This window comes from Pelophylax lessonae, assembly GCF_965119305.1.
Source record: "Pelophylax lessonae genome assembly, chromosome: 12".
Lineage (NCBI taxonomy): Eukaryota > Metazoa > Chordata > Amphibia > Anura > Ranidae > Pelophylax > Pelophylax lessonae.
This window is the reverse complement of record NC_138779.1, coordinates 188,899,982-188,915,268: the sequence shown is the minus strand read 5'-3', so window position 1 is coordinate 188,915,268 and position 15,287 is coordinate 188,899,982. Positions and strand designations below refer to the sequence as shown.

The 15,287-nt window shown below is 37.6% G+C and overlaps 1 protein-coding gene across 1 annotated transcript in view; it reads right to left on the bottom strand.

Annotated features, from left to right (window-relative positions):
• The window catches only part of LOC309568956 (cell adhesion molecule CEACAM3-like), a gene marked incomplete at both ends in the record, with an annotated part of 114,722 nt that extends 105,001 nt beyond the window's left edge, over positions 1 to 9,721 (bottom strand). Inside the window, 6 exons of the mRNA XM_082274721.1 lie at positions 400 to 442; positions 2,376 to 2,455; positions 4,218 to 4,316; positions 5,993 to 6,292; positions 7,589 to 7,828; positions 9,679 to 9,721. Coding sequence (XP_082130847.1) covers positions 400 to 442; positions 2,376 to 2,455; positions 4,218 to 4,316; positions 5,993 to 6,292; positions 7,589 to 7,828; positions 9,679 to 9,721 — 805 coding nt within the window. The remainder of the gene's footprint in view (positions 1 to 399; positions 443 to 2,375; positions 2,456 to 4,217; positions 4,317 to 5,992; positions 6,293 to 7,588; positions 7,829 to 9,678) is intronic.
• Positions 9,722 to 15,287: the final 5,566 nt, after the last annotated feature.

Here is a 15,287-nt window from a genome sequence, read left to right as displayed (position 1 = left end):
CAGGTTTAGGAGATATTAATTTTACCTACAGGTAAGCCTTATTATAGGCCTTATTATAGGCTTACCTGTAGGTAAAAGTTAAAAAGCGGAGCTTTAACCCCTAACCAAAGCCCTAACAGTACATTAACCCCTTCTAATCTTTGCTCACCTTGTAGGTGTCAAAAATATCAGCACATTAAATAATGCTGAAACCCCAAATCCCAGCTTCAAGTTAAAATTGAATTGTAAGAATTTTTTTTTATTATTATTATTATTATTATTATTATTATTATATATTATTTTTTTTATTATACACACAGAAACACACACTATAAGCTCTGTTCATGTTTGGTATATTTTTAATTGAGTTTTTTATACTATATGTGAAAACTATCAACTTCTTAGTATAGGAGCATTTACTTACTTCATATTGTGATTCTGGTGTTTCTGCATTTTCTTTCATCTGTGAGAGGACATAACATGTGTATTGTTATTTTGTTAGCATTTGTTGCTGGGGTTATAATAAAAAAAGAAAAACAGAACTTTCTGCTGGAAAGCAGTGAAACGGCAGTGATTCAAGATGACTTATTGCCTCTTTTGCAGGGCTGGCGGTGCCAGGGTCACATTAACCACTTCTTGACCGGAAGGTTTTACCCCCTTAAAGCGGAGTTCCGACCTGAAAAATAAAATTTGGATAAAAATTCCCCCCCCGGGACAGTCAGGGCTGGTGCATTTCAGCAATAGTAGCCTCTGAACTGTCCCCAGATTCAGTTACCTTTTAGAAGAAATACTTACCTTGAAAATTTATTGTCCAGCGCTGCCATCTCAGGTGTGGGCAGCTGAAGCCAGCGCGTCCTCTTCTGCGTCCTTTTCGGTCCCAGAATGCCCTGCACCGGCCCCGTTCGTCAGTTCAGGCACAGGCGCCTCATCCCTGCACAGCTTCTGGGCATGCCCTGAAGCTGTTTAGCAGGGAATGACGCGCCAGCACCGGAACTGACAAGCGGGGCCGGTGCAGGCGCATTGATTACTGAGAGCAATAACGTTCAGCTCCCAGGAGTCAACGCAAGAAGGAAGTGACAGCGGCGGCCGTGTCCGCAGAGGGAGGAAGTAAGGTAAGTATATTTTCTTTAAAAACGAGGTAAGTGAATATAAAAAAATATAATTATCCAATTTCAGGGTGGAACTCCGCTTTAATGACCAGGCCATGTTTTGCGTTACGGCAAGGTGTTATTTCAATTAACAATTGCGCAGTCGTGCGACAATTTACCCAAATAAAATTGATGTACTTTTTTCCCCACAAATAGAGCTTTATTTTGGTGGTATTTGATCACTTTTGCGTTGTTTTTTTTTTTTACACTATAAAAAAAAAAAATAGTGACAATTTAAAAAAAAAAATATATATATATATATATATAGTTTATTTTCTTCTATAAAACACGGCCAATAAAAAAAATCAAATTTTTTCATCAATTTAGGCCAATATGTATTCTGCTACATATTTCTGGTAAAATAAAATCCCAACAAGTGTATATTGATTGGTTTGTGCAAATGTTATAGCATCTACAAACGATGCAATATTTTTACGGAATTTTTATTTATGTATTTTTTTTTAGTAATGCCGGCAATCAGCAATTTTTGCCGCGACTGCGACATTGTGGCAGACAAATCGAACATCTAACTGACACTTTTGACCCTTTTTGGGGACCAGTGACACTAATACAGTGATCAGTGCTAAAAAGAAAATGCACTGTCACTGCACTAATGACACTGGCAGGGAAGGGGTTAACATTAAGAGTGATCAAAGGGTTAAGTGTGTCCCTAGGGGGTGCTTACAAATTGTGGGGGGGGGGGGGGTTACACTGATTGGGGAAAGACAGAGATCCTGGTTCCTGGAACACAAGATCTCCACCTTGTCCCCTTGCAGAACGGGGATCTGCCTTGTTACATAGGCAGATCGCCATTCTGCCTCTCCCGGGGATGATCGCGGGTGGCCGACTGACATCGAGTCCACCGGACCTGTTGATTGACATCCCCGCCAGGCAATCATGACACCATCTAGTGGCTGTTGAACGAAACAACGTACAGGTACGTCGTTTCGCGAAACAGCGCCACTTTGCCGCAGTATATATGCGGCCAGTCGGCTAGTGGTTAAATAAATGAAAAAATTAAATACAGTATGATGTATACTGAAGCTCCATGTTCAGAAGTGTAAGCCGAATAAATGTGACTACAGCGTACAGCTGACTTTCAGTGGTAGTTGTTTGTGGAAGAGGGAGACATGTGAAGGTAACACCCTCACAATACGGTCCATTTAAAAAAATGCAGAATGATGCAGAAAAGAAATAATGTATTCTACTATTACTCTCTAATCACAAGTGCATTCTGGGAGAACTTACTGCCATTGCAGGCATGATAGTTTCATAGATGTTCGAAGGTATTACATCTGTATTCTCAGATTCACTTCCCGTGGGAGACTCTGTGAAAATAAATCATATCTCATGTTTCAACATGTACAATTTGCCTGACTGTCTTTTCTAAACATGACCAAAGATTTAACATTTGGCCAATATAAGCTTGTACAATGGTGTGCACTTAAAGTGTTTGTAAAGTCTTGTTTTTTATAAAAAAAAAAAATAACAAGCATGTTATACTTACCTGCTCTGTGCAGTTGGTTTTGCACAGAGCAACCTGGATCCTCCACTTCTCGGGTTCCTCTTTGCTACTCCTAGCCCCCCCCCCCCCCCGCAGCAAGCAACTTGCTATGGGGGCACCTGAGCTGAGCTGCAGCTCCCTGTGTCCATTCAGGCACTGAGCTGCTGTTCGACCCTCCCTCTCTCTCTCCCGATTGGCTAACTGACTTCAATTGACAGCTGGGGGAGCCAATGGTGCTGCAGCTGTGTCCCAGCCAATCAGGAGGGAGAGTCCCAGACAGCCGAGGGACTCGTGGACATCGCTGGACAGAGAAGGACCTCAGGTAAGTATTAGGTAAGTATTAGGGGTGCTGGGGAGGCTGTTACACACAGAAGGTTTTTTATCTTAATGCAAATAACGCATTAAGATAGAAAAAAAAGCCTTCTGACTTTACAATTCCTTTAAAGCGTAACTCCACTTTTATTGAGAGAAAAAACATTCCCCTCTGGGTGATCTATGTACATTGCAAGGATTATGACAACCTTTGTTGCAGATTCCTACCTTTTGTTATTCTGAAGAAATCACCATTTGTTCCTCTGTGCTGAGTGGGTCTAATGGAAGTGGTTTCATAATTATCAATCAGCTGTGCAGCTGCATAGCACTAATGAGGAAATATGCTGGGCCAGCATCCCTTTAGACGTGTTCCTATTGGGAGTATCTCACCAAAAATGACATTTTTGTTGCAGGTGATGCCAGAAATCTGACTTGTATCTTAGTGCAGACTTCTGGGAAAATTGGTGAGCCAATCACACAAGCAGGAAATTATGTTTCTGGGGGACGCTCTATACACATTCTGTGTACAAAACAGCTCCAGGTAGCCATATTGCATTGCATTTTCAGAAAATGACAGAGCTGTAGATTGAAAAGGAAAGGTAATTTTTAATAACATTCAATTACAATATGATTTGTGTCGCAATTGTATACACTATATTATTTTTTCTTTATTTGCTATTTTTTTCCCCACAAAAGGAGAGTTACCCTATCATTTAGAGTGCATTTAAACCAATAGTAAAGCCCAGTCCATTTCTACTTTTAGGGGTCCCCTGTAGGAATATGCCCTAATGTACTAGTAAGCACATCATATTTAGCACATTATGGCAGAATTACCTGTCAAAGAAGCCATCCATCGCTACGGTGTGATTTATCCGGCGGATCCCATGTGCTTCTATCTTCACTCGGCCTTCCTTCCATGTTCCCTGTCTTCATTCAGTTGAATGGCTAGACCGTAAAATGTCATTTCCGCACATGCACAAGGGAGTCAAAGCCGTGGCACAGATCGGGGCCCGTAAATGTACACTGAGCAGTGCATGTGTGGCTCAGTGTACATGACATGATGGCTGACAGGCAAGAGGAAACTTTTATGACAGAAGAGACCGGCAGGGTCTCTTCTATCATAAACATCCTGCCTGTCAGCAAGTTTTCAAAATGTAGCTTTACTACCACTTTAAAGGAGTTGTAAAGTCAGAAGTTTTTTTTTATCTTAATGCATTCTATGCAATATGTGTGCCTAGCTTTTCACTTCAAGACCAGAGACCAATACAACATACCTTTTCTTCTAAGGAAGTAGAATCCAACTGTCATTCCAATAAGGATCACTCCAATTAATACTCCAATGACAATTCCAGCTATCGCTCCACCACCAAGTCCTGTGGATTGAAGAAAACAAACATAAGCTTGGAGTGTGTTGAGAAACATGTAGGCTGTCATTGCTGACCTCTGTCTCTACAAACGCAGTGACCATAGGAATATCAGTTTTTAATATGAAGGATAGTAAGAGGGCAGAAATAAGGTATTGGCTTATTAGGGATTGCCATGACCTGAAAGGTAAGTAAAATCTTGGTACATCAGTCAGTGCTCCAATTGAATTTACTCTCTCAGGGTCATTGGGTGAAGTACCCTGTTTCCCCGAAAGTAAGACATCCCCCGAAGGTAAGACCTACTTACAGTTTTGCCTCTCGCTGAAATATAAGGCACCCCCCCCCCAAAATAAGACCTCCCCGATAATAAGGCCTCCCCCGAACATAAGGTCTCCCCAATAATAAGGCCCCCCGAAGCTACAGTGACTCTGGAACGTAGTGGCGGGCGCCGCCGTGCAGCTCACTGTTGGCCGCAGTGCAGCTGGAGCAGACAGGAAGTGCGAGGTCTCTTTTAATCAGAGAGCCCGCGCCACCGCCAGGACAAGCTGCTGCCTGCTGCTCACTCTGCCCTGACGAAGTTTGGCTGACTCACAATTAGACAGTGAGTCACGTGGGGCAGGAGTCGGGCACATTGTGTGGACACACAGGGGTGACTGAGGTAGGGGGAAATGTCTGATAAAGGGGTGGAGTGGATGTCTGTTGAAGGTGTCCACTGGCACAGAAGTGGGGGGAGTGGGATCACTTAAAATGAGAGGGGGAAATCAAAATGACACAGGAGGATCAGAAGGGGGGGGGGATCAAAATGACACAGGAGGGTGTAATTTGCTAGTTTGTGATGACAACTACTACCGTACCATATACAGGTAATACATTTCCTTTTTTTTTTTTTTTTGTTCAACAATAAATGTGTACTTGCGTATTCTTCTTCATGGAAAAATAAGACATCCCCTGAAAATAAGACCTAGCGCATCTTTGGGAGCAAAAATTTATATAAGACACTGTCTTATTTTCGGGGAAACAGGGTAGCAAGATTTTCCTTGCTGCCTGCTTTTTTCCAGGTTAGTGACTTAAGTACACATATAGCCAGCTCATGCAATGTACTCTAAAAATCTGCTATTCCGATGGTAAGATCAACTGTTGACTGTAGAATGTACACTTACTTCTTCTATACATGCAACACACCCAACATTGTATTAACTCATATATAATCCCACGAGAATGAAAAGCTCAATGAACTCTGCTTTTGCTATGGAGTACAGAGCAGGTTATGGAACTATTCTTGGATAATATCATGGACATGAAATCAAGCAGAAGATGAGAAGCAAAGTTGGTAACGTGTGCTATAATTTCTTATGTATGTGGCCAATAGCCCTGGAGACCAGAAGGTACAAACATAAAAGACAGGAAGGAGTTGAATGGGGTGAAGAATAGATAATGCTGAGGTTTTCACTCTATGGATGACTGAACACAGGTTTTCTTGAAGTACAGGTACAGCTAGGAAACTATTTAATCAGGTCACCTATGGCAGCCGACTTATTTCTCTCAGTACAGCTTTTCTTTAAAGGATGGAGGAAGTCGATAAAAAAAAAAAAAACTTTCAAGTTACTTGTATAAGAAATACATATAGTAGCTGCAATACATTGGGTTTTTAAATTTGCCTGGCTGTAAGATTTAATCCAACCTACCTTTTTTTGCCAAAGTGAGAGTGAAGAGAAAGGTCTGATTCCCAATCATATTTTCAGCTCTGCATTCATATTTTCCAGCATCTTCCTTAGTCACATCTGGGATCTGGAGACTCGAGCTTGAACTGGTGGAATTCACTAAGGCTGTCCTGTTATTTTGGATAGGGGTGGGGTTTGGATCAAGACGGTACCAGGTGAACTCCGCTGGCAAGCCAGGTACCAGGATCACTGTCAGGATTAGAGTCTCTCCAACTTTTAATTTAGTGATGGTATTATTGTTATGTACTTCCGACTCTGGAGGAACTGATGAAAGAAAAATAAAAGCAAACAATACATCCCATTAAGATGCAATAGCATTGTTAACATTGCTTGCCAAAAGATGGTTTTAAATAGTAAATGAAGATCAGGTGTGGCCCAGACAAGGCATGCAACCCATCACTAACTTCAACTGTAAGAAGGTATAAAAGAAAGCACTAGGTAGTGCTAATCCTACACGAATAGTAAAGTGAACTACTGGTGAGTATGTATTTTTACCATTGGTGAAGGATTGGCACTACGGCTTTTTCCAAGCATTGGGTGAAGACTTAAGTGGAGAACTTTTATATGTTTTACACCCCTAATGATATGAACTTTATTTTTGTTGTTTTGACAAACTTCAGTTTATAGTCACATTTTTGTGGACACTTTTTTTTTGTAGCGTTACATTTTTTTTTTATAATACTCTTGTGAGTTCTGCTTGGCTGCTGATTATCTCTGTCTGCAACTTCCCGGATTCTCTGCATGCTTTGCAGCTTACTTTTCCATTTTCGAGAACTACATATCCCATGGTACCTTGCTTGTAAGCAGATAATTCTGTACTGACTCCACCTCCTGAAACTCCTCCTCTCAGTACCTCTATAGTTCACAAGGCAGGCTCTGTGAGTTCTGTGACACAGTAGTGTCCAATCACAGGGCATAGTGACGGGATGTGTCACAGAATTCTAGGAACGTTTCTTCACAAAGAAAGTTTCCAAACCTGGAGATTGTTTAGAATAATAGGAGTAGGCTATAAATAATTGAATACAATATAGAAATGAATATATCATTTTACAATTTAACCGTAGATGCACTTTAAATGAAATGTTTCATTTTTTAATTCATTTTTATTTTAAATAATTAGCATGTTATACATACCTCCTCTGTACAGTTGATTTTGCACAGAGCAGCCCGGATCCTGTCGAGTTCATGTCGAGTTCATGTCGATTCATGTCGAGTTCCTCTTCTGTGCTTCTGGTCCCTCCATCCTCTTGAGTTCCCCCACAACAAGCAGCTTGCTATGGGGGCACCCGAGTCGACCTGCAGCTCTGTGTGACTTTGATGGACAACCGCGGGGGCCAATCAGCCGGACATCGCTGGATAGAGATGGGGCTCAGGTAAGTATTAGGGGGTGCTGGGGAGGCTGCTGCACACAGAAGGCATTTTATCTTAATGCATAGAATACATTAAGATAACAATCTTCTGACTTTACAACGTCTTTAATAAAGGAAAAGACCCGTACACAAACGACCAGAAACAAACTATTAGGAGATAGTTATATGTCATGCATGCTCTGAATCTCACCAAATCTCACTGTACAACCAGATGTTCTTCCCAGTTGATTTCCAGAACAGGTTAGATTTGATCCTTGGAAATTATCACCTGTGGACACCACCCTGGTTATAGTGTTCAGTGCAACAAATGTTACTTCTTTGAAAGTCAGATACACGTCAGCTGCTGGTTGTCCTCCTGGCCAGGAACAGCCAAGCTGAACATTCTGACCGAAGGGTACTGCAGTGCATTTCATGGGTGATTCTGGACTCCCTGTGAAATGGGAAAGGATATTAAGTTAGTTAATTTTTCCAGACAAGAAATGAAGGTAAGTCTCCAAAAGGGACACTACAATGAAAAATTGCCTTCCCTTATGCTATTAAAAATGAGTTAACCCCATTTCCTGGCAAAACGTTTCTCAGCAGTACAGAAAATGAGGGTAAATCCTTCTAACAAAGCACTGAATAGCAGTAAAAACCAGAGTTCCAACCTTTCCTAACTATTAGAAACTTGGGGGAAAAAAATTGGCAGGGCATACAGTTAGTGTTACTAACCCACAACTTGAAAAACTATCAATAAATGGTGTATTACATGCTGTCCATACTCACTACGTGATTAGTTTTCTGTATTCTGCACAGAATCCTGGTTGATCCTTCTGTTCTTTATCTCCTCCTTTTGATCATGTACCCTATGTAGTTTGAGATTCTGCAGAGCTGTGGTGGCAGTTTCGGCACATGCACATTTTTCAGTTAATTTCTATGTGGATCATTTCCTCCCTATCACATCTGAGCAGCCCATCTGACTATAGAATCCCACATGTGGGCGTATACACAGTGGTAAATGACAGCCCACTCTTTTCCTTCTTCCCAATGCCCACTAACCAGCTAAATACAATGGGGCCAGGGATATTATATGTAGATTGATGGTGGCTTCACCTCACTGTTATTCTAGGGCACAGTCTGGAGGAGCGTGACACAGCCTGTGTCTGGCAGAAGTCTGCCCACACTGTGGTATTGCCACAAAATACTAAAGATTTTATTTAAAATATATATTTGTATGGCATTGGATTGGTGAAATTCTCGCGCTGTCACTATATATGAATCCTAAATCCTTTAAAGCTGCAGGTACTGTTATTGGTAACCTACACAATTCAGAAATGTATAACAGGGGGGAGTACCGCGCTTAAAAGGTGCTTAGTGCATGTTATTCATACATTTAATAATTTACTTTCAGTGCTTTCAAATATTTAAAATAGAATGTAAATATTCTCCAGTGTATAAAATTATATAAATATTCTTCAGTGCATAAAAATTAAAAAAATCTCATTAATAAATAAAATATTTCTTACAAGTGATGTAAATATGTGCTATAAACAATCCTTAAATATATCAAAATTTATAAAAATTGAAACATAAAATAAAATGCCAGTGATAAATTATGTGCTTATAGTTTCCAATAATTAGTTCAAAAGTGCAAAAGTGCCAAAGTGTCCTTGTATATATAAATAAAATGGTGTATATTCAAACGCCTTTTCTTTCCCAAAATTCATGCAGGTGCTCTTCCATGCAGTGGCCACTAGGTGTCCTAAGCGCTCACCTCAATTGGCTTTATAACCAGCTTTGTATGGTATAATGTATAATCCTCCTTTTCTATGGTTAATGGGTTCGGTCTCTGATTCTCACACTTATCCCTTTTCCCGCGATATTCCAGGGGGTGTGTATGGAGCCTTTGAATCTCCAAAATAAATGGGGCCACAATAGTGAGGTACCGTTTGGTAATTTTATTTAAAAGAGATAAAATTCACAGACTCACATTTTCCTTCGTCTTTGCCAATGCATAACAATTGTGCTGTCGCTACGTCACTTCCGGTTTGGCGTCCTACGCGTTACGCTGCGTGCCCACACAGCTTCTTCCAGGGATACCTTGCCTACCATTGTGACGTTCTATTTATATCACTGAAGCCGGAAATAGGTTTTCCGCCATATTTGTTGTTTAATACGATCTAATAAGGACCGGAAGTTATGCTATGGCCATTTTCTTGGAGTCTATTACGACATCGTTCCCCTTACTCTCTTTTTCTCCACATCTATAAATAATATATTCATATTGCATATTCCCCTTACCTTTAAAATCCTTTTTATTCATTGTAAAAACTTTAAAATCCATATCTAAACCCAAATTAATCTAAAATAAAAACCGGAAGTGATGTATCGGCAAATTCATATACTCAATGATATAATATTGTATACAATCACTGTATAATTATGTGGATCATTATACATTACATTTGATGTATTATTGTTCTTATATATCTTAAATCTACCCTTACCTTTATAATGGCCTATTATTATTATATTATATTTCATCTTTACCTACTATTACTATGCTCCATATATATTATTATTATATCCAACTTTTTTCCTTATTTCTTATTTTTGTCTGACTTAAATACACTTTTATTTCTTTTTTTATATCTATTAGGACTTTTTTTAAAGTTTTTACAATGAATAAAAAGGATTTTAAAGGTAAGGGGAATATGCAATATGAATATATTATTTATAGATGTGGAGAAAAAGAGAGTAAGGGGAACGATGTCGTAATAGACTCCAAGAAAATGGCCATAGCATAACTTCCGGTCCTTATTAGATCGTATTAAACAACAAATATGGCGGAAAACCTATTTCCGGCTTCAGTGATATAAATAGAACGTCACAATGGTAGGCAAGGTATCCCTGGAAGAAGCTGTGTGGGCACGCAGCGTAACGCGTAGGACGCCAAACCGGAAGTGACGTAGCGACAGCACAATTGTTATGCATTGGCAAAGACGAAGGAAAATGTGAGTCTGTGAATTTTATCTCTTTTAAATAAAATTACCAAACGGTACCTCACTATTGTGGCCCCATTTATTTTGGAGATTCAAAGGCTCCATACACACCCCCTGGAATATCGCGGGAAAAGGGATAAGTGTGAGAATCAGAGACCGAACCCATTAACCATAGAAAAGGAGGATTATACATTATACCATACAAAGCTGGTTATAAAGCCAATTGAGGTGAGCGCTTAGGACACCTAGTGGCCACTGCATGGAAGAGCACCTGCATGAATTTTGGGAAAGAAAAGGCGTTTGAATATACACCATTTTATTTATATATACAAGGACACTTTGGCACTTTTGCACTTTTGAACTAATTATTGGAAACTATAAGCACATAATTTATCACTGGCATTTTATTTTATGTTTCAATTTTTATAAATTTTGATATATTTAAGGATTGTTTATAGCACATATTTACATCACTTGTAAGAAATATTTTATTTATTAATGAGATTTTTTTAATTTTTATGCACTGAAGAATATTTATATAATTTTATACACTGGAGAATATTTACATTCTATTTTAAATATTTGAAAGCACTGAAAGTAAATTATTAAATGTATGAATAACATGCACTAAGCACCTTTTAAGCGCGGTACTCCCCCCTGTTATACATTTCTGAATTGTGTAGGTTACCAATAACAGTACCTGCAGCTTTAAAGGATTTAGGATTCATATATAGTGACAGCGCGAGAATTTCACCAATCCAATATCTTTTAAGTTGTAAACCAAACAATTAATTCTTGCAGCAGTCATGGAAATCTTTAACTTTGTAGAAGAAAGAAAGATTGATTTGGATGAGATATTCAATGAGAATTCTAAAAGTGGTAATAAGGAAGGTGATGTAAATAATTTAATTAGGAAACTTAGACACAATATGGAGAAGAAAATTAGTCTATGGTGGGACATCAATACATTCGATAAATATATAAAAGATAAAATAGTCCCAAGAAGATTAAGATGGGAAGTGCCAATAAATGATGGTTTAGCAGATAAAGAAGCAATTGAGGAATGGTATCATTTCTTTAACGATAAGGGCCTAGAATTAATACAGTTCCTACTTAAAAGGAAACAAAGAAAGTTGAAAAGAATAGAAAATTGCATAACTGAACTAAAAGAGACACTGGAGCCATTTAAGGAAACAGCAGAATTTGGAAGATTAACAACACAATTAAACAAAGATCTTATGTCCAAAGACAAAGAAGTACAACAGAGGAAAACTAAAAAATATATGAGGGACATAAATGATTACAAGGAAGATAAGGTATTCAAATGGCAAAATAAATTGGAAGAATTAGACCCAATCTCCACATATTCAACTCCAGAAAAAACAGTCAGACTGGATCTAACACCGATAAGACCAGTCAGTATATTAGAAACACCCAGATCCCATCAAAGAAGCCCTAGTACTTCGGAAGAAGATAGCAATTACACACTATATCAAAATACAACTGAAAATAGTCCAAGAACCCCTAAACAAAAAGAAAGAAGGAAAAGTGGACATGAACAAAGAAGATCACCACGTCCGAATCAATATGAACAAAGAAGATCACCATATGAACCAAGAGACCAACAGAGAAGATATGATGAACCACATTATCAACAAGGTTATTATAACCAAAATAACAATGGAGGTTACTACAATCACCCGCCAAGACATATGGAATATGGAGCACCTAGGGGTCAACATACCCCAAATAATGGGTGGAGAAGACCACCTTATTGGAGGAACAATAGAAGACCTTATTATAATGGCCCAAGAAGAGGACCACCACAAGATCAATCATACTACAATAATGGACCCAGATGGGGACCACCACAAGATCAGACATATTATAATGGACAAAGAAGAGGACCACCAGAACAATATTATCACGAACAAGAAAGAAGCCCTATACCAGTACACAATTACTATGCTCCATTAAGAGATCTTCAGGAAGAAGATAGAAGAGTACCCCAAAATCAATATAGAGAAGAAGAGAGAAGTAAAGAACAATCACAAAAAAAAGAAAAAGAACAAAGCAAGCCTTTTTTAGAGAAGGGCCAGAACACTCACACACCAAAAAAGAAAGAAGAACCAAAGAATCAAAAAAACAACACGGAAAAAAGAGAGGAAGTAGAGGAAGAAAGAGAAAACAAAAGGAAAAGAAACAAATAGGACAAGGGGTATTCAATTTGAGTGAGAAAATTTTAACACAAGAAGAATTAACTGTTTTAGATAGGGGTTTGAAATATGCCCCAAAGAAAAACTTAGATAGATTCGGTACATATATAGGCATTCAGAAATATGTGAGACAACTGAATGTAAAAAAGTATATTTTAAGCAATCCGGTGAGACATACAACGATCACCACAACCAGACAATCAGCAAGACAAACAACTACTACCTCAAATAAAGATGATATCCAACACAGCACTTTACGCAATAAATCAGTTTTTAACCCACAGAATACAGACAATAAATTTATTAGTGTTTTTAAGGATTTGGTTTTAGAAGATGTGAAAAATTTGAAAATAAACAAATATGATGAATCCAGAGCAATGAAAACAGGCCTCAATAAATTGAAAAAGAGAAAAGACATAGTTATAAGACCGGCGGACAAGGGAGGAGGAATTGTGATTGTAACGAAAGAACAATATGAAGAACAAATGATGGAAATGTTAAGAGATGAAAATACATATGAAAAACTATCGAGTAATCCTCTTGGAAGATATAAAAAAGAATTGGAAAAATTAATTCATCTTGGTTTAAAAAAAGAAGTGTTAACGAAGAAAGAAGCTAAATATTTATCACCAGAGGCATGCAGAACCCCAATCATATATACAATCCCAAAATTACATAAGAACAGAGAAAACCCACCCCCAAGACCGATAGTCAATGGAATAGAGTCCTTAACAGCAAGATTAGGCCAATATATTGACACGTTTTTACAACCGATAATACCAGCCACAACAGCGTATGTGAGAGATACGAAACACATTCTTCAAATAATTGAAAATCTACCTCATTTTGATAGGAAAGTATATATGGCAACCATAGATGTCGCAGCATTGTACACCATTATAAATCACACTGAAGCATGTGAAGCAGTGAAATGGGCATTAAGAAAATATACCAATTTGGTATGTAAACAAAGAAAATTCATAATTAAAAGCCTAGATTTCTGCCTGAAGAAAAATTATTTCTGGTACAAGAAAACTTATTATTACCAAAAAGTAGGAGTAGCCATGGGTTCGAAATTTGCTCCAAGCGTCGCCAACATTTTTATGTCACAGTGGGAAGAAGAAAATATTTTTAATAATAACCCAGAGGAGATGATTTTATACAAGAGATTTATAGATGACGGACTGATTTTATGGCAAGGGAGTAAAAAAACTTTGATTGAATTTTTAAATAAATTAAATGAAAATGATAAGAACATTAGATTGACATGGGACATAAGCAATCTGGAAGTAAAATATCTAGATCTAGTTATCACACAAGAAAATGGAAAGATCAACACAAAAACACATTTTAAAGAAGTAGATAAAAACAGTTACCTGCCAATAAACAGCTGTCATCACAATAACTGGCTATTCAACATCCCAAAAGGACAACTCCTAAGAATAAAAAGAAATTGCACAAAGAACCAAGATTTTGAACAACAGGCAGACATCATAGGCAAAAGATTTATAGAAAAGGGCTATGAAACAACATTTATAACAGAAAAGATCAATGAAGTCAGAAGTATTGAAAGAAAAAATCTATTAGAAGATAAAAACAAAACTCAGAGTAAGTTTATGGAAAAATTACCTATAGTAATGGAGTACAGTATGCAACACAAGAAAGTGGAGAAAATTATAAAAAAACACTGGCACATCTTAAAGAGAGACAAACATTTGAAGAACACATTACCGGAACATCCAGCATTTGTATACAAACGGGCACCAACCATCAGAAACATGATAGTAAAAACAGTTATGGATCCACCTAAAGCACAATTTACATTTTTTACAGGAAAGGGATTTTATCCATGCAAAAGATGTTATGCATGCCTTCACACAAGAAAACCAAAAGGAAAAATAGATGAATTTAAATCCACAAGAACGAATACAATATACAAAATAAGAGATTTCATCGGATGCAATACAGAAGGAGTAGTCTATTGTCTAGAGTGCAGTTGCGGTCTACAGTATGTAGGCCGCACTAAGAGATTACTAAGAATCAGGATAAAGGAACACGTGAAAAACATTGAAAATGGTTATGATAAACACAGTGTATCCAGGCATTTTGATAAATACCATCGAAGGGACCCCACACATTTGAAATTTTGGGCAATTGAACCATATAAGAGGCATTGGCGAGGAAGTCATAAAATCCGTACGTTAAGTCAAAGGGAATCTTACTGGATTCACACACTGGATTGTTTAACACCAAATGGGTTAAATATTGAATTTGATGTGAATTGTTTTATAAGTAATTTTTAGAAAATTAATTTTGAGGTAGTTTTTAATCTTTTAAAATTTTAGGTTTTATTAAATAGTGGACGAAGAACGTAGAGAAAATATACCCCAAAAAAAAAGTCCCAAAAAAAGTCCTAATAGATATAAAAAAAGAAATAAAAGTGTATTTAAGTCAGACAAAAATAAGAAATAAGGAAAAAAGTTGGATATAATAATAATATATATGGAGCATAGTAATAGTAGGTAAAGATGAAATATAATATAATAATAATAGGCCATTATAAAGGTAAGGGTAGATTTAAGATATATAAGAACAATAATACATCAAATGTAATGTATAATGATCCACATAATTATACAGTGATTGTATACAATATTATATCATTGAGTATATGAATTTGCCGATACATCAC